Source organism: Mastigoproctus giganteus, chromosome 11 (assembly GCF_048544385.1).
Source record: "Mastigoproctus giganteus isolate SK-2022 chromosome 11, ASM4854438v1, whole genome shotgun sequence".
NCBI classification, from domain to species: Eukaryota; Metazoa; Arthropoda; class Arachnida; order Uropygi; family Thelyphonidae; genus Mastigoproctus; species Mastigoproctus giganteus.
This window is the reverse complement of record NC_143585.1, coordinates 115,872,200-115,899,892: the sequence shown is the minus strand read 5'-3', so window position 1 is coordinate 115,899,892 and position 27,693 is coordinate 115,872,200. Positions and strand designations below refer to the sequence as shown.

At 35.8% G+C, this 27,693-nt stretch overlaps 1 protein-coding gene across 1 annotated transcript in view; it reads left to right on the top strand.

Annotated features, from left to right (window-relative positions):
* The window catches only part of LOC150078367 (uncharacterized), a 103,644-nt gene that overhangs the window by 49,829 nt on the left and 26,122 nt on the right, over nt 1-27,693 (top strand). Inside the window, exons 3-4 of the mRNA XM_090384545.1 lie at nt 9,499-9,558; nt 24,420-24,530. Of these exons, the coding sequence (XP_090240671.1) occupies nt 9,499-9,558; nt 24,420-24,530 (171 nt within the window). The remainder of the gene's footprint in view (nt 1-9,498; nt 9,559-24,419; nt 24,531-27,693) is intronic.

Here is a 27,693-nt window from a genome sequence, read left to right as displayed (position 1 = left end):
TCGCTTTGGTAAGGCAGTTGTCCTTGATTCTGGAATATGTTAAAAATTTTCAGGAAAAGATCCTAGAAATCCAAGTAACTATTGTCCTATTGCTCTGAAAAGCTGTTTATGCAAAGTCCTGGAAAGAATGGTCAGTACTCGTCTTATATGGTCATTATCATCAGCAGCAGTTTTCAATCCACTGCAGAATGAAGGCCTCTCCAACAATTTTCCAGTTTCTTCTGATCAGTGCAATGGCCATCCATTTACTACCCATGAACTCATGAATTTCATCTGTTCATCTCCGTTGTTGTCTTCCAGGTTTTATTTTAGCTCCTTGGGTACCGTTCTGTTATTTTCTCCATCTGTCATCACATCCTCAAGCTGTGTGTCTTGCCCAAGTCCATTTCAGTTCTTTAGTTTTGATAAGAATGTCCTGCCTAATCCATATATTTCTCTTCTTATCCAACAGTCTGATTCCTAATATAATTTGGTCCATTTTTTTGCTGTGTAGTTTTCAGCTTCTCTTCTATTCTTTTGGTAAGTGCTCAAGTTTCACTTCCATAAGTCATGGTGGGGAGTATACACTAGTTCATTATTTTACATTTCAGACAAATTGTGATATTGCTCCTCAGTATGTGACTATTTCCTAAATGCTATCCATCCAAAATTTATCTATCAACCTAAGGTTTATTCTTCTCTTCACTTCCAGCCATTTTTCATTGTTACAGCTAAATAACGTATACCTATCTTGACCAAGATAGGTATATGAATCCACCTTTTCAATTACTTCTCCTTTAATGATTATATCCCTTACTGTGGCATACTTGTTTATCATTTCATTGCTTTTGTTTTTGCCAAATTCATCTTTAGTCCGAAATCCTTACTAACTCTGCATAACTGATCATGGCTTATGATCGCAATGTCATGTGCAAATCATAAATGGTTTAGATGCTCACCATTCACATTGACTCCTTACTGCGACCAGTCTAATCTTCTGAAATCTTCCTCAAGAGTAGCAGTCAACAACTTCAGAGATATTGTGTCTCCTTGTCGAACTCCTTTTTCAGTTTTAAATTTGCTACTTTGTCTAGTCTAATAAAGGAGGTAGCTTTCTCATATATTTTCTTCAAAATCATAATGTATGGGATGTCTATTCATTGTCTTTCCAGTGCCTGAAACATTGCCTTATGCTGTATGGAGTCAAAGGGCTTTTCATAATCCACAAATGCCAGGCATAATGGTGTTTTATATTCTTTTGCTTTCTCCATTAGCTGTGATATTACGTAAAGGAGATCCATGGTTGAGAATCCTGTCCTAAAGCCAGCTTGCTTTTTTGGTTGATTCTCATCAAGTATTCTTTCTAATCTGTTAGTAATGACCCTTGTGAGCAACTTGTAGATGTAGGACAACAAGCTAATCGGTCTATAATTTCCAATTCCTGGTTTATCCTTATGGAACAAAATTATGATTGCATTATTCCACTCCTTAGGCATCACATCTTTTATAATGTATTTTGTGAACAATCTTGCCAGTTTCTGTATTATGTCTCTTCCTCCCAATTTTAACAATTCTACAGTAGCTTCATCTTCATCCAGGGCTTTCTGATTCTTAATTTTCTTCAATGGATGTTCTACCTCATCAGGAAGGATATTGGGTATGTCGTACATGTTGCTAATTTGTGATCCATCTTCCCCTCTGCTAGATTCATTCCCTTACTCCTTATATAATTCTTTATAGTAGTCTTTTGCTATTTGAATTATGCCTTCTCTGCTATTTATAAGTACACCTGAGTGTGGTACCACAGTTTAATTTGGGATTATTATTACCCACATGAAATATCTTACATTTGTCAATATTAAAATTCACTTTGCATTTTCTAAGCTCATCTGCCCACTGTTGGCATCATTCCCTTGCTCCTTAAATAATTCTTTATAGTAGTCGTCTGCTTTTTGAATTATGCCTTCTCTGCTATTTATAAGTACACCATTACTATTCTTCAGCTTCAGTATCATTTGTCTTTCTGTATTACTGCTTATGACTGCTGATTTAAGTCCTTTATTTTCCCTTAATGCGTGTTCTACTTTTCTTGTGTTAAATCTTCTTATGTCCTCTCTGTCTCTTTCTAATGGCTTTGCATAATTCAGTATACTCAATTTTGTCCTTGTGAGTGTTTATCTTGCTCCTCATTTTGTCATCTTCAGTTCATCATGACAAGTGTTTCTTGACTAAATTTTTCTTTTTTCGATTTCTTTTTACCTATACGTTTCTCAGCCTTGATCACTTTCAGAAAGTTGTTCTATTCCTTGTCGATATCTTGGTCCTGAAAGGTTCTTAAGTTCCAATACATACTGTTTTTTCTCCTCTTCTGTTATCTCCAAGACCTTCATATTATTTACTCAGGTCAGTTTTTTCCTTTCTTTTCTTACATGTGTGCATCTTACCATGTCTTGACTAGCACTTCAAGCTCATCAAATTTATTAACTATACTCCTATCATTGGTGTACATGCACCTGTTTCTTCTCTTAGTTACCCTAACATGGCCCCATGTACAGCAGACTCTCAATTAACTGGGATCGGATTAACCGGGACAAATTTCAAGATTCCAAATTAAAAAAAAAAAAAAAAAAAAAAAAAACAACCAGAAATCATAAAATTCAAGTAATAACTAGAATAGGTATAAACAGATATTTTGCAAATTGTAAATAAGCGACAAGAACTGGCGTTATAAGTCGTCATTGGGAGATTAATGTGCCTATTATCTTGCAACCCTGCTGTCTTCACATCCGCCGCTCAAAAGAAAAAAAGAATGAAAAAAAAGAGAGAGAGAGAAATGTTTAGTTTGTTTTAGTGTGTTGTGTTGCTTGTTGTGTACCGTTGCAGTGCAAAAAGACATTTTGTTTCGTTATTTATGTCAGGAATGTCAAAAATTTTTTTATAGTATTTTTTTTTTTTTTTTTTTTTTTTCTGTTTAGAAATTGCAAAAATGAGAGTAAACGCAAAAGAGTTGCACTTTCAGTTAAACAAAAGTTTGAAAACGGTGCATCTGTTGAATCATTATAATAAGATGTATGAAAATGGCCAAACATCGCGCAGAATTCATATTTGTCAATAATAATATAGTAGCAATATGTTATTAGGTATTCCCGGGTTACGTAAAACTCGATGAAGTAAGAAGTCCTGGAACGTATCCTTACGTGTGTCTGAGACTTATATTTTTGGATTAACCGGGAAATCGATTATCAGGGATTTGTTTTTTACCATCTATCCCGGAAAATCAAGAGTCTACTGTATTTATTTGTTTCACTATGATTCCCAGCAGTTCTGGAAATCTCCATTGCCTTGCTTTCCATGCTGCTGCTCATTCTAATAGAAGCAGTGCAAGAATCACTTTTGCCTGTGTCTGCGGCCACAGTTAACCTTTTAGTCTGTGCATCCCTCCTAAGCTAGCAGTTTTTGGACCCACGTAACACTACCTTGATAGCATCAGCAAATATTCTTGCACCCTTTCTATTTAAGTGTACCCATCCCTGTAGAAGCAATCTCACCTGTCAACAAGTACAGACCAGGCTGAAAAAAATTCTACCCCTTAAGCCTTGCACAGTCTCTCCAGGGCCAAATTGATCAACAAGGCTCTCATCATATACTCCCTCCTGTTGTGTCTGGGCAGAATTGCAGACACTTTCCCATTCAACCCTAACTCACGACTTTTTTTTTTTTTTTTTTTCAACATTGACCTGTACTTGTTGAGTAAATCTGCAGATCTCTTACTCTTAAAGTCATTAGTTCCAACATGTACAACAATATCCCCTTTTGTGCCCTTAAAAGATATCTGCTCTACAACATCAACTTTTGCCCCTAGTGAACAGGACCAGACATACCCTGGTCCTGTTCACCTATCCTTCTTGCACAGTATATTCCCCGTCTCCCTGACAATAGAGTCACCAACAATAACTAGTTCCTCTAACTGGGACCAGTGCATTCTGCCTTGGAGATTGCCTCTGTGTTGCCTGGTGCACAGGAGTGAGTTCTGTTGTTGTTGTTGTTTGGTTTTTAGGAGCATTAGCAACTAAGGCCATATTGCTCCGGGATATGCGGTGGTCATTCCCTGAATGACCTTTCCGCATCCTCCGTATTTGGTGGTGACGGGCTCGAACCCCGGTCTAATCAAGAAGCATGTGCTACGCACTGCTGCTCCTTCCCACCTGGCTACGGAGGCGCCAGGAGTGAGTTCTGCCATTGAGCTGGGCAGCTGAGAGTTTGATGGGTCCCTCATATTAATTTCTTCGAGGGCAATTACCCTACACCTCAAGCTCTCATAAACGCCTATCAGAATGTTGAGTTGGTGCTTAATTTCTTGACAAAGACATTCTCCTTAGCTAGATCTTGTCCTGTTTTAGAAAGGTTGGCAAACATTTCGCACTTTTTTTTGAGACTGTGATGTGTTGGAGAATCGCCCCTTCATTTCTCCCCCAAGTCACAGCACTCTCGCTAGTCTGTGATCTTCGCTTTGCAGCTCTAGTCTGGGTCATGATTTCCGTTTAAATGCAATTTAATTAACAGTGAATATTGGCACCTCCGTAGCCAGGTTGGAAGGAACAGCAGCGCATAGCACATGCTTCTTGATTAAACCGGAGTTCGAGCCCGTCACCACCAAATACGGAGGATGCGGAAAGGTCAGGGAATGACCACCGCATATTCTCGGAGCAATATGGCCTTAGTTGCTAATGCTCCTAAAAACCAAATAACAACAACAATGAATATTAATAAGATTAATAATATTTTTGATTAATTGATAACTATAATAAGCTAACAGATTCCTAATTGAGCACTTCATATTATGCTATCTAGTTTTACTTTATACTTTACGCGCTATCAGTTCGAGATATATATATATGTTACGCTATTTCTTATCGACTACGATATGGTGGCTAGTTCAGCGTTCAGTTTTAAGGGTGATCTCCTTGTTTTTATTAAGCACTTTCTTTCTGATTGCCAATTTAAAGTTCACTTGCGAACCACACACTCTCCCAAGTGTTTTGCCAGAAGGTTAAAAGCCATTAATAATTTTACATCTTGGTCTTGGCAAATGGGTTCAGGTTTTCATCAGAGAAGACCATTTGTGTACATTTTTATCGTAGTTGTAATCTTCATCCTGACCCAGAATTAAGGCCTGGACAAAACAAAATCCCAGTGGTAGCAGAAACTAAATTCCTTGGACTTATTTTTGACAAGCTGACATTTCTATAATACAATCATCAACTAAGGACAAAGTGCACCAAGGGGCTTAATATTCTATGGTCCCTTTCATTAACTTTATAGGGTGCTGATCACTATACCTTACTTCAGCTCTACTGGGCTCTTGTCCATTATAAACTTGATTATAATTCTTAGCTTTATGCTTCTGCTAGAGACAGTGCACTCCAATGGTTAGATCCAGTTCAATACCAGGCCATCTGGACTGCCACTGGAGCATTTTGCACATCTCCTTATGTCCAAAGCCATTACATTGAAGCAAATGAACCATCTCTATCTCTTCCACATAAGCAGTTGTCCCTACAATACACTTTTAAATGAAAATCCCAGCTTGACAGCCCCTACGTGGGCATTAGTTTTTGAATCTTGATGGGAAAATCTCTACAACGCCCATTAGACTGTCAACCTACCTTTTGGTATTCAAATTCAATGCCTATTGAGAGAACTAAACATGATGGTAGACAATGTTGCCCAGTCACCAAGGTAACTCCTTCCACCTTGGCATGCCCATCTTCCAACATGTGACTTCTCCTAGATGTGGAGACAGCTAACACACCATCAGCTGTCTACCAGCAACTTGTTGCATCACATCAAGCTCAGTATTCTGACTTCCTGCCAGTCTACACAGAAGACTCAGAGTCTGTGTAGACTGGCAGGAAGTCATAGTCGTATGTGAGATCAGCTGTGGTCCTTCCACACAAAAAAATATGCAACATAATTCCACAAGAAACTAGCATACGTACTGTAGAGTCACATGCAATAGAAAAATAGCCATTACCAAAGGTATATGATATATAGTGATTCATTGAGCATATTACAGGCTCTTTTATTGGTGAGGTATAATCCCCATCCAGTCCTCTCCCAGATTTAGCTGATCTTTTTTCTCTCCTTGAGTGAGAATTTGACATTTGCTTCTGCTGGATTGGGATCAGAGAAAATTAATTAGCTGATGCTGCTGCAAAATCAGCCACTCCTCTGGATAATCATTGCCTGTCAGTCCCCTATACAGACTACAGGTGAATAATATGCACCAGATTATATTCCCAATGACAAGGTCATTGGCACAGACAGGCCATAAATAAACTATATCAGATTAAGCCTGTTATCTGGTAATGGTAGTTCTAGTCTATCACAGTCCGAAGAGAGGAAGTTATTCTTGCTCGGCTCTACATAGGTCACAGTCATCTGACACACTCCTATTTGTTCAGGTTGGCTGACCCAACTGTGTGTGAGAACTGTAAGACTATTTCAACCATTATTCATATTTTTATTGAATGTTCACCAGTGCACATCATGTATATTTTACAGATTTTATTGATCTGGCTGAACCATTTACGCTCAGCCAGATTTTAAATGACAAAGACGATATAACTAACGTTTTTAAATTTTTAGTCTGTGAATTTATACACGCTTATCTGAATTTATACTTTTATATTTTGATATACATTTCCATAGTTTGACATGGTAACCTGTTTAGGTTACCTAATAGATTTTTTATGTGGTTTTGTGTTATTTGACTTGGTACATTATGGCTTTAGTTGCCAGTGTGCCATAAAATGCCAACCAACCTGTACTTGAAAGGTTGTTAGTGAGCAAAAGATCAAGGGTGTTGGATGTGTAGTTAGAATTTTCTGGTATTCTTATAGTTACATGAAGAAGCTGTGTGAGATTATTATTAACTTCAAAAAACTCTGCGTCTGAAACAGCTGAATGTGTCTAAACTAGAAAACTGAAGCCCACTGGAGTTATGAACATTCAAATCACAGAGGGAAAAAGGAAAAATTACCCCACTTTTAGGAAAGAGCGGAGAAAATAGTTTTGAAAAAAGATGTCAGATTTACAAGCAATTAGTGGTAGAATTGGGAAAACCATAAATGCAACAGATAAATTTATAAAGAATGGGAGAGAGAGAGAGAGAGAGAGAGAGAGAGAGAGAGAGAGAGAGAGAGAGAGAGAGAGAGAGAGAGGAGTTTCCAAATTAAGATGCCCAACAAGGAATGTCAGAATGGATGTATGCACAAATAAAATACCTCCTTTGAAGCAGTAGGAATCATGGAGAATATAGTTATGGCAATTAAGATAAGTAGTAGTTGAGGCAGGCAGTCTTAATATAATTGAAACTTGCCAGAAGTAAGTAGGGCTTGGCAGATTGTAGGTGGAAGTGCATTTCACTGATATTGGAACTGAGACCACATAATTGTGAAATGAATGAAGATTTTGGGAAGTTCAAATCTTATCATAGATAAGTTTGTTTGATTAGCTTGACTATTCATGATGCATTCGCTCAGTAAAGTAAAAGTGCAGGGCTACATGTGAATTAATGATATTTTTGGATATAGTGTGCAGACACAGCAAGAATATATATCTATCTTACTTGACATGTCCTCTACAAGTTCCTCCCCCTCATACACACTACTTGACTCCTTCCAGCTACTAGGTGGAATATTAGATGCTGTGAGATTTTACATCAGCTGATTCAGGTTTACCAATAGGATTGGTTTCATGGACCATTTTAGTAGCAGGCCTGCATATACCATTTTAGAACTGTATCCTTGAAAGTGTGAGGAATATTGGACCTTGCCGTGATAAGCATAATACTTCAAAAAGATTCATACTTTAATGATGGATGAGATTGGGGGAAGGGGGGGTCGTCCAGATCTTTGCTATGGATAGTAAACATGAGTCTTGTCATTCAAGCTTCTAGAAACCATGTTGCACCAGATGATGGTCATTTACCACCTAATATTTTGTGGCATGGAGTAGTATTTTCCTGTGATGTGGATGCCACACCTTTGTCCCTGCTTACATTGGTTGACACCTGAGTTGTCATGACCAGTATGCTAGGCATAGTGTTTCATGCCTGGCACATGGGAGTGGGGGGACTATGCCCAGGATTACTAACAGTACTATCACTACCAACATGAAGGTGCAAGCAGAAGAACTGTAACAACATAAAATTTACCTATTTATAGGATAAATTATATATATTCTACCCAGTGTCCCTGTAGTTATGGAACTCTTTTAGCTTATATTTTCTATGGGGTTATATTACTAGAATGTCCTCCATGAATCAGAGCTATAACTTTGATAACTTCAGTATTAGTAAACATTGAATAAACATCAAAGCTTGCTAGAATTTCATTGTTAATGACTGGGGTTGTTTTAGTTCTAGATGCTGTAAAACTATAGCTATAGATGCTGCTAAGTTGTTTTTTTTTTTAGTGAACATTGGTGTTTTTTAGGTATGGCTAGCATAGATCCTGTCCAACTATTGTTGAACAGGATCTATACTAGCCATTTTGTGAGTTCTTGCCCTGGGTGCTTCCAAAGATTGCAGGTCCTTCAAAACTCCTTGGATTCAAACATTTTTATGTTTGAATAAAAATGTACTATATCTCTGATTTTATTTTCCTGAAGAACTTCTTTAAGGAATTGCTTAGCGTTTTTCAAGACTTTTTAGTAGGGTCTGTGTTTAATGGAGTATAGACTGATTGTCATTTTGCTAACATAGACAGCATTGTTTATAATTATTATTTCCACACTTTTTTCAGCTTTCCAGTATAAATATTTTGGTCTGCTTTTAGGGCCTTCAGTACTTTTTGTTCCTCCAGTTTTGGGTTAGAACGGGATACTATTTTTTATTGAAGTGCTGTAGACTTCAGTAAGAATGGTCATGAAGGCTTGAACTGTGAATGAGTTCTAGAGTGATTTGAGGAAAGGGGGGGGTGCTGAATGTATTGCATGGAAGTGGCTGAATATGCAGAATGTTTAGGATTGTCAATTTGAATTGGTTAGCAAAATAATATGGCTGCTGTGGTTGTGGATGCTCCCAACTTTGTGTATGTAGGTAAAGTTTTAATTGATTTTGATTCTACTGAGGAAGATCCACAAAGAGGGACTTGGGATGTATGGTATCTCTAAATTTAAAATTCAAATGTTAATTGTTATTCCCAGTGAAATAAACCATTTTAAAGCCAAACATGGTGAAGTGTTTCTAGTTTTTCAACCCACAAAATATGCAAATCAGTCCTGGAACACATTTCGATAGGCAAAATACACACATCACAATGTAGCCTTAGATACTAATGTGCTGTATAAATAATAGTAGCAACAACATCATCATCATAAAAATGTAATTAAGCGCTGTTCATACACTGTTTGTTTTTTCCAAAAACTGTTGTCAATGCCTTTTTTTTTTTACTATGACCATAGCTATAACTCAACTTTTTAATATATAAAACTGAAATATATTTCTTTGCATAGCAAACCATCTAAGAGACACAGTGTAAGGAGTATAAAGGAGAAAAAAGGACTAGAAAATAAGTAAGTCTGCTTTTCAAAGAGTTATTTGAAATCTGTTCAGTGGTCACATAATTTATCATTAACAATTAATATTGAATAAAATATGACCAATATGATTTTGCTATTTTTCAATTTACCATAAGTTTTTATTTTTATATCATGTCAATGAAAATTTTAGTTTCCGAACAAAATATCTGTGGCTATTAAACAATCAAAATGTACACACAGCCTCTACAACACCGAATGCCACCTGTAAAACGAAGGCAGATCAGGTTGACCTTGAACCTTTTCCTAATTGTCTACCAAGTCACATTCCAACATGCTCATTGGGTTTGTAGTGAGACAGCTTTTCATTACCTTGTGTTTTTGCAGTTTGCCAGGAAAATGACAGACAAAAGAACCAAACAACAAATCAACCTCAAACTTTTAACAAAACTAGAGAAAACATCAACTGAAAGCAATTGTTATGAATTGTTACATAAAGTTTATGAGGAAGATACTGTGTATCATAGATACACAGTATTATATTATGCCAAAGTTATGTTCAGTGTAATTTTTAAATGTTTCCATTCCTTTTTGTGGATCCCCCCTGTTGACTTGCTAGTCGTTATTGCCTTTGTGATATTTTTCTAAAGCACATTTCTGGGGGTCATTACCATAAAACAATAAAAAAAATTGCACTTTCTGGTTTATTGGGCTTTTCTTAGTGCAATCAATCAAACAGGTGGTAAACTCGATTTTATTGCATTTACAATGGTTCCGATATCTAGAATTCTGTGGGTTTTCACGCTATTATGGTGAAATGTGTTTCCCCTTCCATGAAATATTCAATCATATAAAAAACATAAATAAATTTTCAGAAACTCATTACTCCGTATCTCACTTGTGCATATTGTGTTTGTTGCAACTCGTGCGTGCCGTGTTCTTTGTTATTTATTAATTGCTTATCATTTTTACTGTTTTAAATTTTAAAACAAAACAAAAAAAGTCAGTGAACAGAAATATCAATTAGTTAATATGTACATATTACAATACATATTAATTAAGCTATGTACGTAAGCTTAAATTTATTTTTATTTTGCTAACTGAAAAATATTCTTCTGATTTTCACATATCATTTGTTAATTGGTAAGGTAATAAAGTGCTTTATATTGCACCTGTAGATAATATTCCTCCTATTTTTGCTTATTAGAAATGCAGTTTAAAACAGTATTTACATAAAGTGATTTGATTACAGTGAACTAATCTTAATGGGAGTCCACTGTATTTTGTTAGGAGGTCCCTGGGTTATATTCTATGCAGTTAACTTGTGCTTGTTTAAGACCATAAAAAATTGTGGCTTCGAAGCGTGCAGTTTGGGACTTTTAAGGTTTTTGTAGGGTTACTTTGGTTTTTATTTGATCATTTATAAATTTTTCCAGGTGTGTATTACTAAACATTGTTCTTAAGAACTGTATTGGAATAATTTCTTTGTTATGAATTGAATTCCAGCCCTAAATTATGTCTAAGGAAAGCAAAAAAGCACCACTCAAAAGAAACTTTATTTCTTTAGAACCAAAGGTACAAATTTTGGATCATCTTAAAAAAGGGGGGAAGGTATCATACGTTGCAAAAAAGTTTAAATTTAATTGAAGCAACAATGCAGGCCATAAAGAAAAATGAACAGAAAATTAGAACTGCTGTTGCTGTAGGATCTTTCATTTCTGCAAACATGACAGCTCACCCCCGAGCACCAATAATTGAGAAAATGGAAAAAACATTCAGTATTTGGATTGGTGGTAGCAGTAAAAAACGGATCCCATTAGATGGAAATGTAATTAAACAAAAGGCACTAAAAATTTATTAGCATTTAAAAGAAAATGAAGAATCTTCTATTAACCCAGAGTTTGTTGCCAATAAAGGATGGTTTGAGCAATTTAAAAACTGCTTCTCATTACATAACATAAGAATTCAAGGGGAAAGTGCATCTGCTGATAATGAAGCTGCCAAGAAGAATGCAGAGGAATTTCCAAAAATTATTGAAGAGCACAGATACACACACCACATAAAGTTTTCAATACTGATGAGACAGGTCTTTGGTGGAAAAAAAATGCCCAACAGAACGTTTATTTCAAGAAAAGAGAAAACTCTGTCAGGTTTTAAGGCATCAAAGGATTGTGTAATGTTACTTATGTGCAGTAACACATCAGGAGATTACATGATAAAACCTATGGTGGTTTATAGATCCTCTAAATGCATTACTGGCATATTGGAAAACAAATAAAAAAGCTTGGGTAACTATCAGTTTATTTAAAGACTGGTTTCTAAATTGTCTTGTGCCAGCTGTGGAAAAGTATTTAAAGTGCAAAAAACTAGATTTCAAAGCTTTATTACTATTGGATAACGTGCCAGGCCATCCAAAAGGTTTAAGTCATCCAAATGTTGAAGTAATGTTCCTACCACCTAATACAACTTCCTGAATTCAGCCTTTAAATCAAGGCATTATATCTATCTTTAAAACTCATTACATCAGAAAATCGTTACAATGGATTTTGGAAAAAAAATTGATTCCAAATCTATTGAAGTGATGGAGGCATGGAAAAATTTTTCAGTTGTGGACTGTATTGGAATCATAGCTTTATCCCTCAAAGAAGTAAAACTGTCACCATTAAATGCCTGTTGGAAAAATGTATGGCCAGTTCATTCAGGAAATATGGTCAAACTGGCAGAAAATGGAATCGGTGCGATAGTAGAACTTGCTAAGTCGGTAGGAGTTGAAGGTTTTGATGGACTGCTGAAGATGTTCACAAATTATTGGTAGAAAAAGAGGCTGGCAAAGCGGATTTGGTGGAAATAACATCAGAGGTAAACCAAATCATTTCAGAGGATAGCACAGTTGAAAATTCTGAAGTTCCAAATTTTACACTAAAAAGCATAGAAGAGGGCATAAACTTAGCCAAGAAATTAGAATCTTATTTTTTTGAATGCAGATCCTTCTACTGAAAGGAGCACAAAGTCCAAAAGGGAGCTTCAAAAATGTTTAGCTCCATACCAAGAAATTTACAAAGATCTATCAAGCAAAATCAAACAAACCCAGATTACTGATTTTTTTAAGAGAGCAGAAGGTACACGAAATCTAGATGCTGCAGAAGAAAGTTCAGAAGGTGAAGATATTCTGCAACAGAGAAAATGTTCTCGTTTGATTGTGCTTAGCAGTGATGAAGAGGAAGAAAATTAAATAAACATACATTATCTGACATATATGTATCACAGTTTGTAAGGTATGACGTTCATTTATTTATTACTATTTAAGTTACTGCTATTATAAAAATTAAGTTTCCAATTGTTATAAAAAAAAGTGGTGTATTTTTGTTAGCATTTGGAATGTAACTTCCCTTTTTGTGCTGGTTCTTAGTCCCGTATAACACTGTTTCGCATTACACGAGAATTTGTAGGAACCAAACTACTGTGTTATATGAGGGTTACCTGTATATGATATCAAAATTATTTTTTGCATTCAGTTCCTTTATTACTGTATCACCATATCCAATCAGGTTGGTCAGTCAAGATTGTTTCTTAACAAATCCATCCTGTTGCTACAGTATAATCGCATTCCTGTCTAGGTGGTCCTGCATTACTTCTTTAATCAGTGACTCCATTATTTTCCCATAAACAGAAGATAAGCTAACGGGTCTGTAATTACTCATCCCACCCTTTGATTCCCCCTTTGTAAATTATGGACACGTTCACACAGCTCCAGTCCTGAGGGACCTCCCCTGAATCCATGTATGCTCTCATAATTATGGCTAAGGGTTTGCTTACTTCCTTCATTGCCTCCCTTAATATAAATGGATAGATCCCATCCATCCCAGGTGCCTTCACTTCAACAATTTCTCTTCTGCTTGCTTCTCACTTATTACAAAATCATTTAGCTCCCTGTTAACATTTGATAAACTTCTGGCATCCCATTCACTTAAGAATTCTTTCTGTGTGAATAGGAGCAAAATACCTATCCAATTGGCCAGCAACTTGAGCAGGATCATTAACAGCTAGACCATCTACATCAGCTGTACCAATGTGATTCAACTCCTTCTACTGTTAATATAAGCAAAGAAGTCTTTGCTTCTTTTTTTTTTTTTTTTTTTTTTTTTTATTCTTTGCCAGAGGCTTCTTGTAATTTGGCAAAGAATAAAAAGGAAAGCAGCAAAGACTTCTTTGCCAGAAGCTTCTCGTAATCTGCCTTAGCTTGCCTAGCCCCCTTTGTGATGTGATTGCAGACTAAGTTATATCTACCATAGGCTTCTGTATCACCTGATACTTTATATGCATCCCAAGCATTTTTTTTCTCTGCCACAAGTCATCAGTTCATCTGATATTCATTTAAGTCTAATCCTTGAACTGGTTGATGGCATTGCATTTGATTCAAGCAATTCTCTGGTATCACTTCAATAACTTCATGGAATCCTGCACTTTCTATAATATTGTGATGTAAATTTGCATCTGAATACCACTGACCATGAATTCTTCTATAACATGAACAATATCGGGATATAACTTTTAGAAGCTGTTCATAGATTGAATATAAACTGCCTTTTAAGCTTTTCCAGTAATTTCAACAGTCAAAAATGTTAAGTTATCTCCAGAAAGCTTCCATATTGTTTTCATTGGCCAAGTTATTTTTCTAAAACTTTGGCATATTATGCCTGAGTTTTAGGAAAATGAATCACTTATAAACACTTAACTTCCTGGTCCATGAACTGCATTATTCCATAGACTAGGCAGTTATAAGTGTTTATAAGTGATTCCTTATTTGGATCACCTATAAATTCCATGATTGAATTGCAGTGCACTATTTTATTTATACATGCTAGATAGCAGCATGGTTGATAGCACAATGGCCTTTAATTTTCACTTTGCAAGAACCTACTTTATTATTATTATTATTTCATAGTGCAATAAAAAAATTAATAATTTTGGCAACATGAACAAACTTTATACTAATATACAAATAGTTCTTGAACAAATATTGTCTTTCTCACAAAACAGATAACATGCATTGCTTATGAATAAAGAATGCCTCTCTTTGCTCAGATGTATGCTTTTGTTCTCTAAGTTTATTATTAAAAATTACTGGAGGAATGTCTGCTAATATCAACCAAAATGTTTTTTTTTTTTTTTTTGTTAATTAAAAATTGTAGTTACTTTAAATTTATTCAGATTTTACATTAAATTTTTTATTATTTTCCACATAGAGAACTGTTTCTTTGTAGCAACAAAATTCTTAATTTATAGGTAGTTATATAATCCTTTTCCCAAATATGGCATTATTGGAACTCATATTTCAACTGTGTTTAGTTTATATCTGTTCAGACACATGTGGAAAATTGGATTTGAGATAATAGTAACAGGCATATGAAAAATTGTGAGAATTGTGAATGGAAATTAAAAAAAAATAATGGTTTCTGTGATCATTAAATCACGGTTTGTATGCTTAGCTCTTATCCCTAAATCTTGCTATACTTATAACAGAATTATGTTTAAGATTTCATTCATTCATTTTGTGTCAGCAGTAAAAAATTATGGAGTAGATGTTATTGTTATTTGGTTTTTTTTAGGAGCATTAGCAACTAAGGCCATATTGCTCTGGGGATATGCGGTGGTCATTCCCTAACCTTTCCGCATCCTCCGTATTTGGTGGTCACGAGCTCGAACCCGGGTCTAGTCGATAAGTGTGTGCTACGCACTGCTGCTCCTGCCCACCTAGGCAGGAGCAGCAGTGCGTAGCACACACTTCTACTGAGCCGCTTGGAGTAGATGTAATTGTTAAAGTAATAACATAATAACACTACAGGCATACCTCGATTAACGAATAGGATGCGTTCCACGAAATTACTTCGTTAAGCGAAACTTCGTTTTCAGAGGTAAAAATACTATGGCCAGAATAGGGATACGTTCCTACGTAAAGAAAATGAAAAGCTTTTTTTCGAACAAAGAAAAGTTTTATTAAATAAACAGTCAACTTACATACAAAGTGAAATCACATTTTAAAATATGAGGTTAAAGTTGATTGTTTATGCTTTTTTCCCCTTTCATTTAACAATTGCCTATACGGAGTTATTGCATTTAACACTGATCGCTTAACTATAACACTTCTTCCTAAGTCAGGATCATTTTCACTAAAAAAATTTAAAACGTTTTCAATATCATTTAAGCACCTTTTTAAATCTTTGGTTGTTAACACTTTTTCGGCAGGTACTTCTTTAACTTCGCCTTCACTATCTTTGTCTTCGTTGCTAACAAGGCTTTCTAAATCTTCCACTGAAAAACCATCATCTTCTGCATTCAATAAATTTCTAACATCCTCTTCATCGACATTTTTGAAACCTATTTGATTGAACCATCTGGATAACTTCATTTCTAATTCTTGGATGTTATTTTCTTCTTCTAGTACAACTTCTGGCCATATTTTGCGCCAAACTCCATTTAAGCATTTCTTAGTGACTTCTTTCCAAGAACTATCAATGCTTTCTATTGCGTTTTTAATGGTGTAGTTTTTCCAAAAAGTTTTAACTGTCATTTCCTCTTTATCCTCTAGTTCAGTTAAATTGCTTAAAGTTCGACGCAGATAATAAGCTTTAAATGATGCTATTACTCCCTGATCCAATGGTTGAATCAGGGAAGTTGTGTTTGCTGGAAGAAACACAACTTTGACAGGAATGCATGTGTCCAACGTGTTAAGATCAGTAGGATGTCCCGGAGCATTGTCTAACAACAAAAGAGCTTTTTCTTCAAATTTGTTTTTTTGACAATACTGTTTTACTCCAGGACAAAAGTGGTTAACAAACCAATCAGTAAATAACTCCTTGGTAACCCACGCTTTTCTATTTGCTTTCCATATTACAGGTAAATTCATTTTTATGTTACCTTTTAACGCCCTCGGATTTTCTGAATGGTAAACTAATAACAATTTTAATTTATAATCGCCAGAGGCATTTGATCCAAAGAGTAACGTTAAACGGTCTTTGGCTGTTTTGAACCAAGCAGCTGATTTTTCTTCAATAGAAATGAAGCTTTTTGTTGGTAGCCGTTTCCAGAACAAACCGCTTTCGTCAACATTGAACACCAAATTTGGTGGAAAATTTTCACGTTCAATTATTTCCTTTAGTTTTTCTGGAAACTTATTTGCAGCTTCAACATCTGCACTTGCAGCTTCTCCTGTTAATTTTACACTATGAATCCTGGCCCGTTTTTTAAATTTCTCGAACCAACCACGAGAAGCCCCAAAGGTTTCCGTAATTTCTTCAGTTTGTTTAGATTTCAGGTGATTAAACAAAAATGGAATATTTTTTTATGTTAAATGGGGCTTGAAATTGCGGACTTCGTTATATCGAGGCTTCGTTATCAGAGGTAACGTTAACCGAGGTATGCCTGTAGTATGTTTTTTTTTTTTTGTTTTTTTTTCCAGCTTATATAATTAAGTGCTGATTCTAAATCTGTAATTGACTTTAAATAAAAATTTGCCCCTCTAACAAAATATATGTATATACTGACATAGGGGTTAGTTTTTTTTGGGGGGGGGGAAGTTTTGGAGAAACTAATAGTTTATAGATTCAGGAATTATTATACTGACAAAAACTTACAAGCAGCTAATCAATTTGGGTTCTGCAAAGGAAGATCAACCGTTGATGCCATTCGGCTAGTCATTGATTCTGTACTGTATGCAACTTCTGAATATGTCCTCAGCCTCTTTGTGGACTTCAAAGGGGCTTTTGACCATATGGTGGCAAAGTGTCCTGGCGAGGTACCGGGGTCTCTGTGCCCATTTATCGTTTAATCTCTAGTTATTTCGAGGATAGAGCTCTCTTGGTTTACTCTAGTACTTGCTCTGTTAAAAGGAATGACACAAGGGGCTGCCCTCGGGGATCAGTCCTTGAGCCATATTGCCGGACCATGGTCCTTGATGGGTTGCTCGTGACAGAACATGAAAATGTTATCAAGGTAGCATATGCTGACGACTTGGCGGTTTTAATTTTTGGAGAGTCACGGCCTCAATTAGAACATGCAAACAATGTTCTACAGGATTTGGACAACTGGTGTGTTGTTCCAAAGTTAAAAATTTCAATTGATAAAACAAAGCAGACGCTTCTTAAGGGAAATTTAAATAGGCCTCCTACCTTAAAATTGATTAACCAAACCATTAAATTGGTCAGGAATTATAAGTGAGTTATAAGAATCATGCTTGGTATCTTGTTCAAGAAATGAAAGTACTGACTGGAAAGATCATGAGAATCTCAAAGAATGTATGGGGTATAAAACCTGTCGCTTTAAAGTTGTATTACAAATGTGTCTTCTTACCCAATATTTGCTATGCTGCTGGTGCTTGAGGCTTCCAGATAAATAATAACTCAGTTAGAAAATTTCTTACTCAGGCTGAACGCTTTTTTATTCCGGTCATAACTAGGAACTGCAGAACTGTTTCTATGGTAGTTCTACAGGTACTGAATGGAAGGCTTCCTATTCAGTATGAGGTCATTTATCATTATTTACAGTTTTTTCATAGGAAGGCTATTCCTGCAAGGTTAGGAGAGTATGCTACAGATTTGGATATGCCTGTCAAGGAAGATAATGAAAGAATTAGGAGAGAACTTATAAATAGTTGACCGTCTTCATGGACAGCTGCTGATTTAGGTAGAGTTACATTCAAATTTTTTCCAAATGTGTCAAGGTTTCCTAAGCAAAAGGTGTCCTGGTTTTGTCCAGGACACCTTTTGCTCCAGGCCTAAATTTATCATTTCTACTTTCAGGGTATGGCAATCTGAACTCCAAGCTGTTTGCTTTGGGGTTGGCTGCCTCGCCACTTTGTATGTGCGGTGTCCCAGAAACAATAGAACACTTAATTTTTAATTGTAACTTGTACGTAGATCTAAGACAGGAATTACAAGTCCTGACTGATGTTTACCTGGAGGATGAATTACCTTGTTTGGTGGAGACAAAAGAAAGTTATATGGTCTTCTAGTTTTGCAGATTAAAAGACTTTTGGGTAGAAATCACTAGAGTTTATTAATTTAGTGTGGTTTTGGTTTCACCTTGTTCTGGAATGGGTATGAGTTTTCTTTTTTCTAACTGATCTTATGAAGCTCTGTTCCTTGTTGAACAGGCTGGAATTAGGTTATTTTACTTAGGATTAAAGATAGACATAACGAACTGATAGTTTGTTAATGGTTTTGATTTGGTTTGAAGACAAAGTATGAGTGAACATATTTGGGTTGTCCTGATATAGGTCAACTGATAGAACTGATTAGGACTGGGAAATATTGAAATGATTGTCTTAATTTCACACATATAATTTGTGGTTACTTGAAGTTCTTGAAAGACTGACTATATAATAACACAGCTGTTGGGTTGCCTATGGGAAGTTACCATGTAAGTGAAGAGGTAATTTTGTATGGTAATTTGCAAATGAAGTTAGTACAGTTATGATGCTGTTTTGTCAAGGAGTTTAATGGTAAATAAATTGGGTTGGTATTGTGGTGGGTTTGTATTAAGTTGGCAGTAGATGTTGGATATAGACCAAAGTTACATAATGGTTCTACATCCAAATGCAAAAGTGTGATTTGTATATAGTTATTCTTTAATTGAAGCTAAGATGTAAAGGAGTGCAAATTTTAATTAATTAGTATTTAGCCATACAAAAGAAGAATTTTTGGCTAAGCCCCCTAATTGAGATGAGCTGTTTAACTTTGATGTGTAAGTATTATGTGTATGTTGCTGTTGTGTCAAGGAGTTTAATGGTAAGGGAATTGTGCTGTCGGTATTGTAGTGATCTGTGTTAAGTTGGCGGTAGACATTCGATCTAGACCAAGGTTACATGATGGTTTTACATTTAAATGCAAAAGTGTAATTTTGTGTATAATTATTCTTCAATTGAAGTTAAGAAGTAAATGATCATAAATTTTAAATAATTGGTATTTAGCCATACAAAATAAGTATTTTTGGCTAAGCTCTCTAATTCAGATGTGCTATTTAACTTTGATGTATAAGTATAATTTGTATGTTGTGTGAAGGAGTTCAATGGTAAGGGAATTGTGTTGGTATTGTGGTGGTGGTCTGTGTTAATTAGTATTAGTAACGGCCGCATGGTGCAAGAAAGCCTATGGCTTATGCTGCACCAGCCAAAAAAAAAAAAAAAATAAAAATAAAAATAAAAAATAATAAAAAAAAATATAAATCCGAACAAAACAATGATAAAAACAAAAAAAAACAAAAAAAAAAAAAATAAATAAATAAATAAATAATAATAATTAGTAAAATAAAAAATAAATAAAAAGGAAATTAAACCTATCATCCTATGTGCTTCCCTTACCCGAAAGTACTATCCAGATGACCTTTGAATTTCCCCAAACTGTCGGCCTCTACCACCCATGAAGGCAACTTATTCCAGTAATTTATAACTCGCTGGCTAAAATAGAACTTCCTGCAATCCAATCTAAACATTTCCCCCCGTAACTTGAATTTATGTCCCCTAGTTCTAGCATCATTTGTAATCTTGAAAATTTTGTCCTCATTCATTTTACTGATGCCTCTCAGAGCCTTAAACACCTCAATCAAATCTCCTCTAAGGTGTCTAGTTTCCAAACTCTGCAACCCACATATTCGAAGTCTTTCTTCATAAGGACGCCCTTTTGCCGATCTCACCAGGCGAGTTACCCTTCTTTGCACCCTTTCAAGAAGCTCGATGTCTTTCTTCAGGTGCGGTCTCCATACTTGAACACAGTATTCCAAGTGTGGTCTAACATAAGCCTTATATAATGGGATTATCACGTCCCTATCTCTACTTGCAAAAGTTCGATAGATCATTGATAGGACACCATGGGCCTTCCTTGCAACCTGTTTACAATGCTCAGAGAATTTCATGTCTGACCGTATCGTAACACCCAAGTCCCTTTCCTCCAGTACTGGCTTTAGTTGAACTCCACCAAGTGAATAAGTTATTTTGGGATTACTGTTTCCCAGGTGTAATACCTTACACTTTGTTGGATTAAAGCACAGCTGCCATTTTTCTGACCATTCCTGAAGTCTATCTAGGTCTCTCTGAAGAAGCTCAGCTTGACAGTGATCATTAACTACTCTACCAATTTTAACATCATCTGCAAATTTAGACATCACGCCCTCTATCCCTTCATCAATGTCGTTTATGAAAATTAAAAACAACAGTGGTCCTAATACTGATCCTTGGGGAACCCCACTTCTTACATCAACCCAATCTGAGGAATAGCCATTTATCACAACCCTCTGCCTCCTGCCCTGAAGCCATCCTTCTATCCATCTAAGGATTTTCCCAGTGATTCCAACCTGTTCCAGCTTATAAAGCAACCGCTCATGTGGGACTGAGTCAAAAGCTTTGCTGAAATCTAAATAAACAATGTCGAAATTATTCCCTAAATCCAGCTCGTGAGTGACCCTTTCGAAATAGCGAACCAGATTTGTTAAACATGATTTTCCCTTTACGAAACCATGCTGAGTATCCTTGAGAATTTCAATTCGATCCAAATGATCCTGAATTCCACCCTTGATCATTGCCTCCATGATTTTCCCTACTACTGAAGTCAGACTGACAGGTCGATAATTTCCAACTTCACTTTTAGAGCCACCCTTATGTATGGGAGATACATTTGCACTTTTCCAATCCAAGGGAATCTCCCCAGAGTCTAATGATGCTCGCATAATTAGCCTCAATGGTTCAATGCACTCGCTTGCCGCCTCTCTTAAGATTATAGGGTATATTCCATCAACTCCAGGAGCCTTACTGGTCTGTAGGCTCGAAAGTTTTTTCATTAAATAATCTTGCGAAATTTCAATATCATTAATTACATATTTTTTAACTTCGCTCCCACAATTTCCCATTGCCACAAAAGGCTTTTCATTTGTAAATATCGATGCAAAATAACTGTTGAGTTCATCTGCAACGGCAGCTGGTGTATTTATTACTATCCCCTTTCCCTTACATAAAGGTCCGATCTGGTTTGTCCTGCTCTTCTTGGCATTTATATATGTGAAGAATTCTTTATCCCCCCTCTTTGCTCTGTTTGCTAGTGATTTCTCATAAACTGCCTTTGCCTGTCGAACCTTTTCTGTGGCTCTATTACACATCACCTTGTAGCTGTTATAGGCTTCAGTACTTTTTATTGCTCTGTAACTTTTCCATGCCACCTTTTTCTGCTCAAGTAATGTGGCAACTTCACTATTCATCCAACTTGGAACCCTTCTCGTGGAGTATTTTTTTAATGGTATATACGCATTCAAGGCATCTGTGATTAATGTTTTAAAAGCGTACCACAGTTCAATTGTATTCATTCTCTGCGCGATATCTACCCAGTTAATAGAGGCCATGTAGTACCTTAAGGCATCGTAATTTCCTTTTCTGAAATTAAAACCCATTCCTTTGCCTTTTACTTCTGCTTCCTCTCTCGTCATCATCCACCGTAGAACTCCGTGATCACTTCCTGCTACTGGTTCCTCTACTGTCAGCCCTGTTATGTCATCTGATTCATGTGTGATGATGAGGTCTAGGATATTCTTTTCTCTAGTACTTTCCCTGACATGTTGATACAAATAACAGTCATCTAGTTGATTTAAAAATTTTGTTCCCCATGTCGAGTTTCCTTCCCATTTACTCCAATCAATTAGAGGCAGATTGAAATCACCCATAATAAGGCATTGACGCTTACTTGCCCATTCCATTTGCATGTAGAGGCTTTTGTCATAATCTTCACAATCACCTGGTCTTAAGATGGATATAGACCAAGGTTACATTATGGTTCCACATCCAAATGCAAAAGTGTAATTTTATTGTATATAGTTATTCTTCATATCTGGTTGGAAGGATGTTTATTTGGATTTGCTCTGGTCTGGCCTCTTTTGTTGTGCCAGTGATTGGTTTGTCTTTTAGTTATAAGGCAATATGAGTGGTGTGTTTTTTTTTTTTTTTTTTTCATGATTACTGTATACATAAGATAAATTTTTGGGTGATTTCCAGAGTGGTGATCGTGCCCAAATTATGATGTAGTGTATAGGTTGTGGTGACAGGATTGTTGCTTATTGTTGCTGCTTTTTTTTTTTTTTTTTTTTCAGGGGATGTCTCCTTCTTCCCCCACTGTCTGTCCTCTTTCCCACACTTCTCCTTCTATTTCCTTTTCTCCATTCATTCAATCTTTGAAATTTCAAGTTCTCTTGAAATCTCAATAAGAGTCTCTACCTGGTTGTGGAACCTGGCTGCCTCCACGTGGCTTGGGATGGGGGAGTCAGGGGACCAGGTGTTCCATGCCCCCTGGCTGCAAAATGCCAGGCGCCGGCACTCAACACCCAACATAACAAAACACACACACACACAGTTGCCGGCCTTTGCCTAGTGCCTTCAGAAGCTACAGCGGTGTATAGGGGAAACCCTGGAGGCTGCAACAAACTACAAAAAAGAAATAAATAGGGGTTAGTGCAATTTACATCGTTTTTATATATAGGTATTAAATAATCATCTACCCAAGTAGATGAATTGGTATCATTTATATCATTGTGAATACCTTCACAACAAATTGCCATGGTATTGCACTACCTTGAATAAATAAGTCTTCACCAATGGAGAAGACTTGTTACTTATTCTCGGTGAATATCACCGCCACCACCCAGAGTGGCATCGTTTCAAGGCTTTTTGGCCTCTCTTCAGTGGGTGGGCAGGTACTCTGGTGTTGCAATAATGACAACCCAGTTATGAAGTATAACTCCACAATATGAGAGATGCCTGATGGTATGCACTGATTTAGACTAAAGGATAGTTTGCCTAGACTGTGAAGGAGATATAATTGAAATTATGCCAATTCATCTACCTGGGTAGATGATCATTTTATACCTACACATATAAAAACGATGCAAATTGCACTAACTCATGTCAGTAAACTCCTTCATAATATATTTCAAACTTTTAGTAGACAGTTTTCAGTACAGAGTATTAAGAACAAATGGTAATGAATTGATATTTTATTTAGTCATTGGCATAGTTCTCTCCACCCCACACACACACACACCACTGCTGCTACATGATTAATATCTTGATTGAAGCCTTTCATCTTCCACTTCATTCACTGGACAGAGACAAGGTTGTATGAAAGTATTTATGATGAATATGAAGAAAATGAGCAAACTAGGGGTTTTTTTTTTTTGAAATTGGTACTTTAAATGCCTAGAACATCTTCACAACACTCTTAAATGCTAACTAAGCCTCCACTTCTTTCAAAGACTTAGAAGTTATGCAATTATCATATGACAGTTGCTTTCCAATTTGTGATCTGTTAAACCACTTATCTCGTGAAATTTTGAAACAGTGTACTGAAAACAGCCTCCCTCTTTATCTGTAGTATAAAGTATTTTATGAATATCAGTTTTAAATGTAACAGTGGCATAATCACTTTTCCTAGAAAGATGTAGCTCTTTCATGATATTTTTGATTCCAAGTATGCGATTAGTTCTTTTTTGCCATACCTTTCTCATTACTAAAAAATATAATTTGCGATAGATTCAATGTGTCAATTAGATGAACTATGGCAGATGTAATGATAATGGTTTTGATAATTCTGTCAGGTAGGAAATAGAACTGTGCTCATAGTCTCCAGTCAGAAAATATGTATACCAGTGTAATGTAAACTTGATTTTTCGAAACTGTGCAAAGTAAAAAAAAAAAAAAAAAAAGTCATATATAAACCACATGGTTATATGCATTTGCCTCCAAAAGACACTGAATCGGTGAAAACTGGGTTCAGTTCTGAAATATATATATATTTTTTCTTTTAGTTTATTTTGTGTGTTTCCCCCAAAGCATATCCTTATAGTAACAGGTTTTCATTCTACATTAGGAAAAACCAGTTATGTGAAACTGATCCAGCTATCTTAATAAGGAGACAAAAACAGATTGATTATGGGAAAAATACACTTGGTTATGAAAGGTACCTCAGGACTGTTCCCAAGTAAGTTGGTGGCATTTTGCTTTTTTATATCATCATTAAAATACAAATAGTTTCCATCCAGAAAGCTGAAATGCATCATTAACATAATCTGATTAGAATTATTAATGAAACTCTCTCAACAAAATTTTAAGAAATTACTGCATCAACTCCACTGATTGTGCAGAGTATATACATTTCCATAAGTTTTACCCAACCTCATTAATTATACTTCAGAGTACATTTCAAGAACATCAAGAGGATTAGCTAAGTAAAGAACCCAGTGAGGCCTGGAATAGGATACATATATAAATTCTAGCAGCTATAATGATGAACCTGTAATGAATTTTACAAATTAAAATAATGAAAACTATTAACTGATAAAAACACAAAATTCTAGTAGCTGCCGGTCTCTATATGGATGTTCAACTTGCAAAACATTGAATATGCTATATGCTGCACTCCAGTCGCTGAGAGATGACACACACACACATACATTTAAGCGTTCTTTGTAGACCTGTTAGATAAAAATTCTTCAGCCCTTGAAGAAGCACTAAACGTTTGAACCCCCCCCCCATTACATATATATTTCCAATTCGGAAATAAACATAATAATACCAACATAAGTTTAGAGCACTTTATTATCTTCAAACAACACAATTTACCTACACATCATGCCACTCAAGGAATACTTTAGATCAGGGGTCGCCAAACTTCTTTGACCGTCGACCCCTTCAAGAGTTTCTTCACTTTTTATCGAACCCCTCTATTTTACTATTACTTAATTATAAAACTCTTTATTGCATACAAAGCGCATGCGCCGTACACACGTCTACAAGCCAGGGGTTATAATAGGACAAGCAAAAAAGATGCTTATGTGAGTTTTTAGATTGTTTATGGCGCCTCCGTAGCCAGGTGGGAAGGAGCAGCAGTGCGTAGCACACGCTTCTTGATTAGACCGGGGTTCGAGCCCATCACCACCAAATACAGAGGATGCGGAAAGGTCAGCGAATGACCACCACATATCCCGGAGCAATATGGCCTTAGTTGCTAATGCTCCTAAAAACCAAAATAACAATAACAATAGATTGTTTATTTTATAGTTAGTGTTTATTGTATGTATAATATAGTATATATTATTATATTGGCTTAACATTACATATTTGATAGGAGGGATAAATAATATATAAAATATAAAATTTAATTTAGATAATAAAATAACAATAATACAATCTTCCTTATATATATGAAAATAAGACTTTTATTAACTTAGTATACAATTCAATAAGTTCGTCTTGTAAGTTACATTCAATATTTTCAATATCTGCAGAAAATGGCGTGATAATCCAATCTGGAATGTGCATATTTTCAAAATCTGCAAAGAGCAATTTAAAATCATCGCTCAAATTTTGAAGATGTTTTGTGTATATTTATAAGTCTTCATGTTTTACTTCCAATTGCCGTAGATTCGAAAAGTACTGAAAACCTTTTCATAACAATGATTATTTAAATAAAGCTAATTTAGCTTGGAAGCCTAAAAGAATCGTCCGAGCTTGAGTAATCGTGACATCTTTACCTGTAGATGGGGCTGTACGTCGTTAAATAAGTCCGCCAAGTAGAAAATATGATTCTTATTTCTCTTCAGTTCATCACTCAAAACAAATTAACATCTGTAAGAACTCTAGGGTTGAGTCGAACGACTCAACAAATCTTTGTAGACTTGCACCTCTAGACAACCATCTTGCTTCAGTATGCAAGAGTAATTGGTTTGATACTTCATTTTTTTCACAAAGTTTGGCAAAAAATCTCGATTTAAGAGGATGAGCTCTAATTTGATTAATAGATTTAATACACACTCTTAGAGTATCGGGCAGTTCGTCATTGAGAATTTTTGCCACCAAATGGTTTCGGTGCAACACACAGTGAATAGTACATACACTTTGAACTTTTTCTTTCAGAAAGGCAGCGAAACCTGGATAACAGCCCACCATTGCAGGTGCGCCATCTGTGGCTACTGCTGTTATATTAGTAAATGGAATATCATACTTATTTAAATATTCCTCCAATCGCTAAAAAATTGTCAACCCCGTTCCATCACTTTCAAGATAATTTTGCAAATAAAAATTCGTCAATAATTTGATGTTTGGTTTTACTATAATTTCTTACGTACACCATAAGAATAGAAGAACTATCGAATGTAGATTCGTCAAGTTGGATGGAGAACTTACTATTTTTGAGTTCTCATACTACAGTTTTTTCTACATCTTCAGCCATTTCACCAATACGCCTTTTCACGGTATTCGCACTCAATGGTAAGCATTTTAAAACAGGGCTAGAATCTTTTTTCATTATGGTTTCAATTACTTCTTTGATTGCAGGTATAACAATGTCCTCTGCAATTGTATATGGTTTTCCTTTTTTTGCTATATTAAAAGAAATATTGTAGGAGGCTGTTAATCCTTGTTTATTGTCAGCTTCGGCAGGTGCTTTCATAAATGATTTTATAATTGGTCGATGTGTGTCTTTCTCTCTTTCAGTTCTTTAAAAAAGTCAAGATCTTTATCTTTCTTATCGGGATGGAGTCTTTGAAGATGATCTTTTATTTTTGCTGGTTTCATTGCATCGTTACTAAAAGTTTTGTCACAAAGAAGACACATAGGCCTCGTTTCGTTTGTTAATGAAGCAATAAACTCAAGTTTCAAATATTCTAGCAAATATTGTCTGCATTTCTTTTTAGAATCTGAAGCTGCTATTGTGGTTACTGGGGTTGTAACAAAATAATTAAAATTGAAGTCCGTAAGTAAAAGTAATAAGTCTAAATAATATACCTACTCAGGTATTTCTATAGGATGTACAAAACTACCAGTCCTGCTCAACTCTTCAGCATAGAGAAGTTTAGTTCGTGAATGAATAACGATTGAATTATAATATGTATGTTGATGACTTTTAGAACCTTAACGTTCACTTGTATGTTGAAGTGCAAAAACAAGACTGGGATCGAATACGTGTAAGTATAAGTAAGTAAGCAACCGCACACATGTTGCAATCTCGCTCCCGCCACGCCGGCCAGCCGGGAACCACCGACATCCGTTTATTGTTAAATACGTCATTTTAGCCTACTTGATTGGCCACCGTAACTATTTTCATGACCTTGCTCCATCTTTCAGGCCCTATTCATGTCACTGTT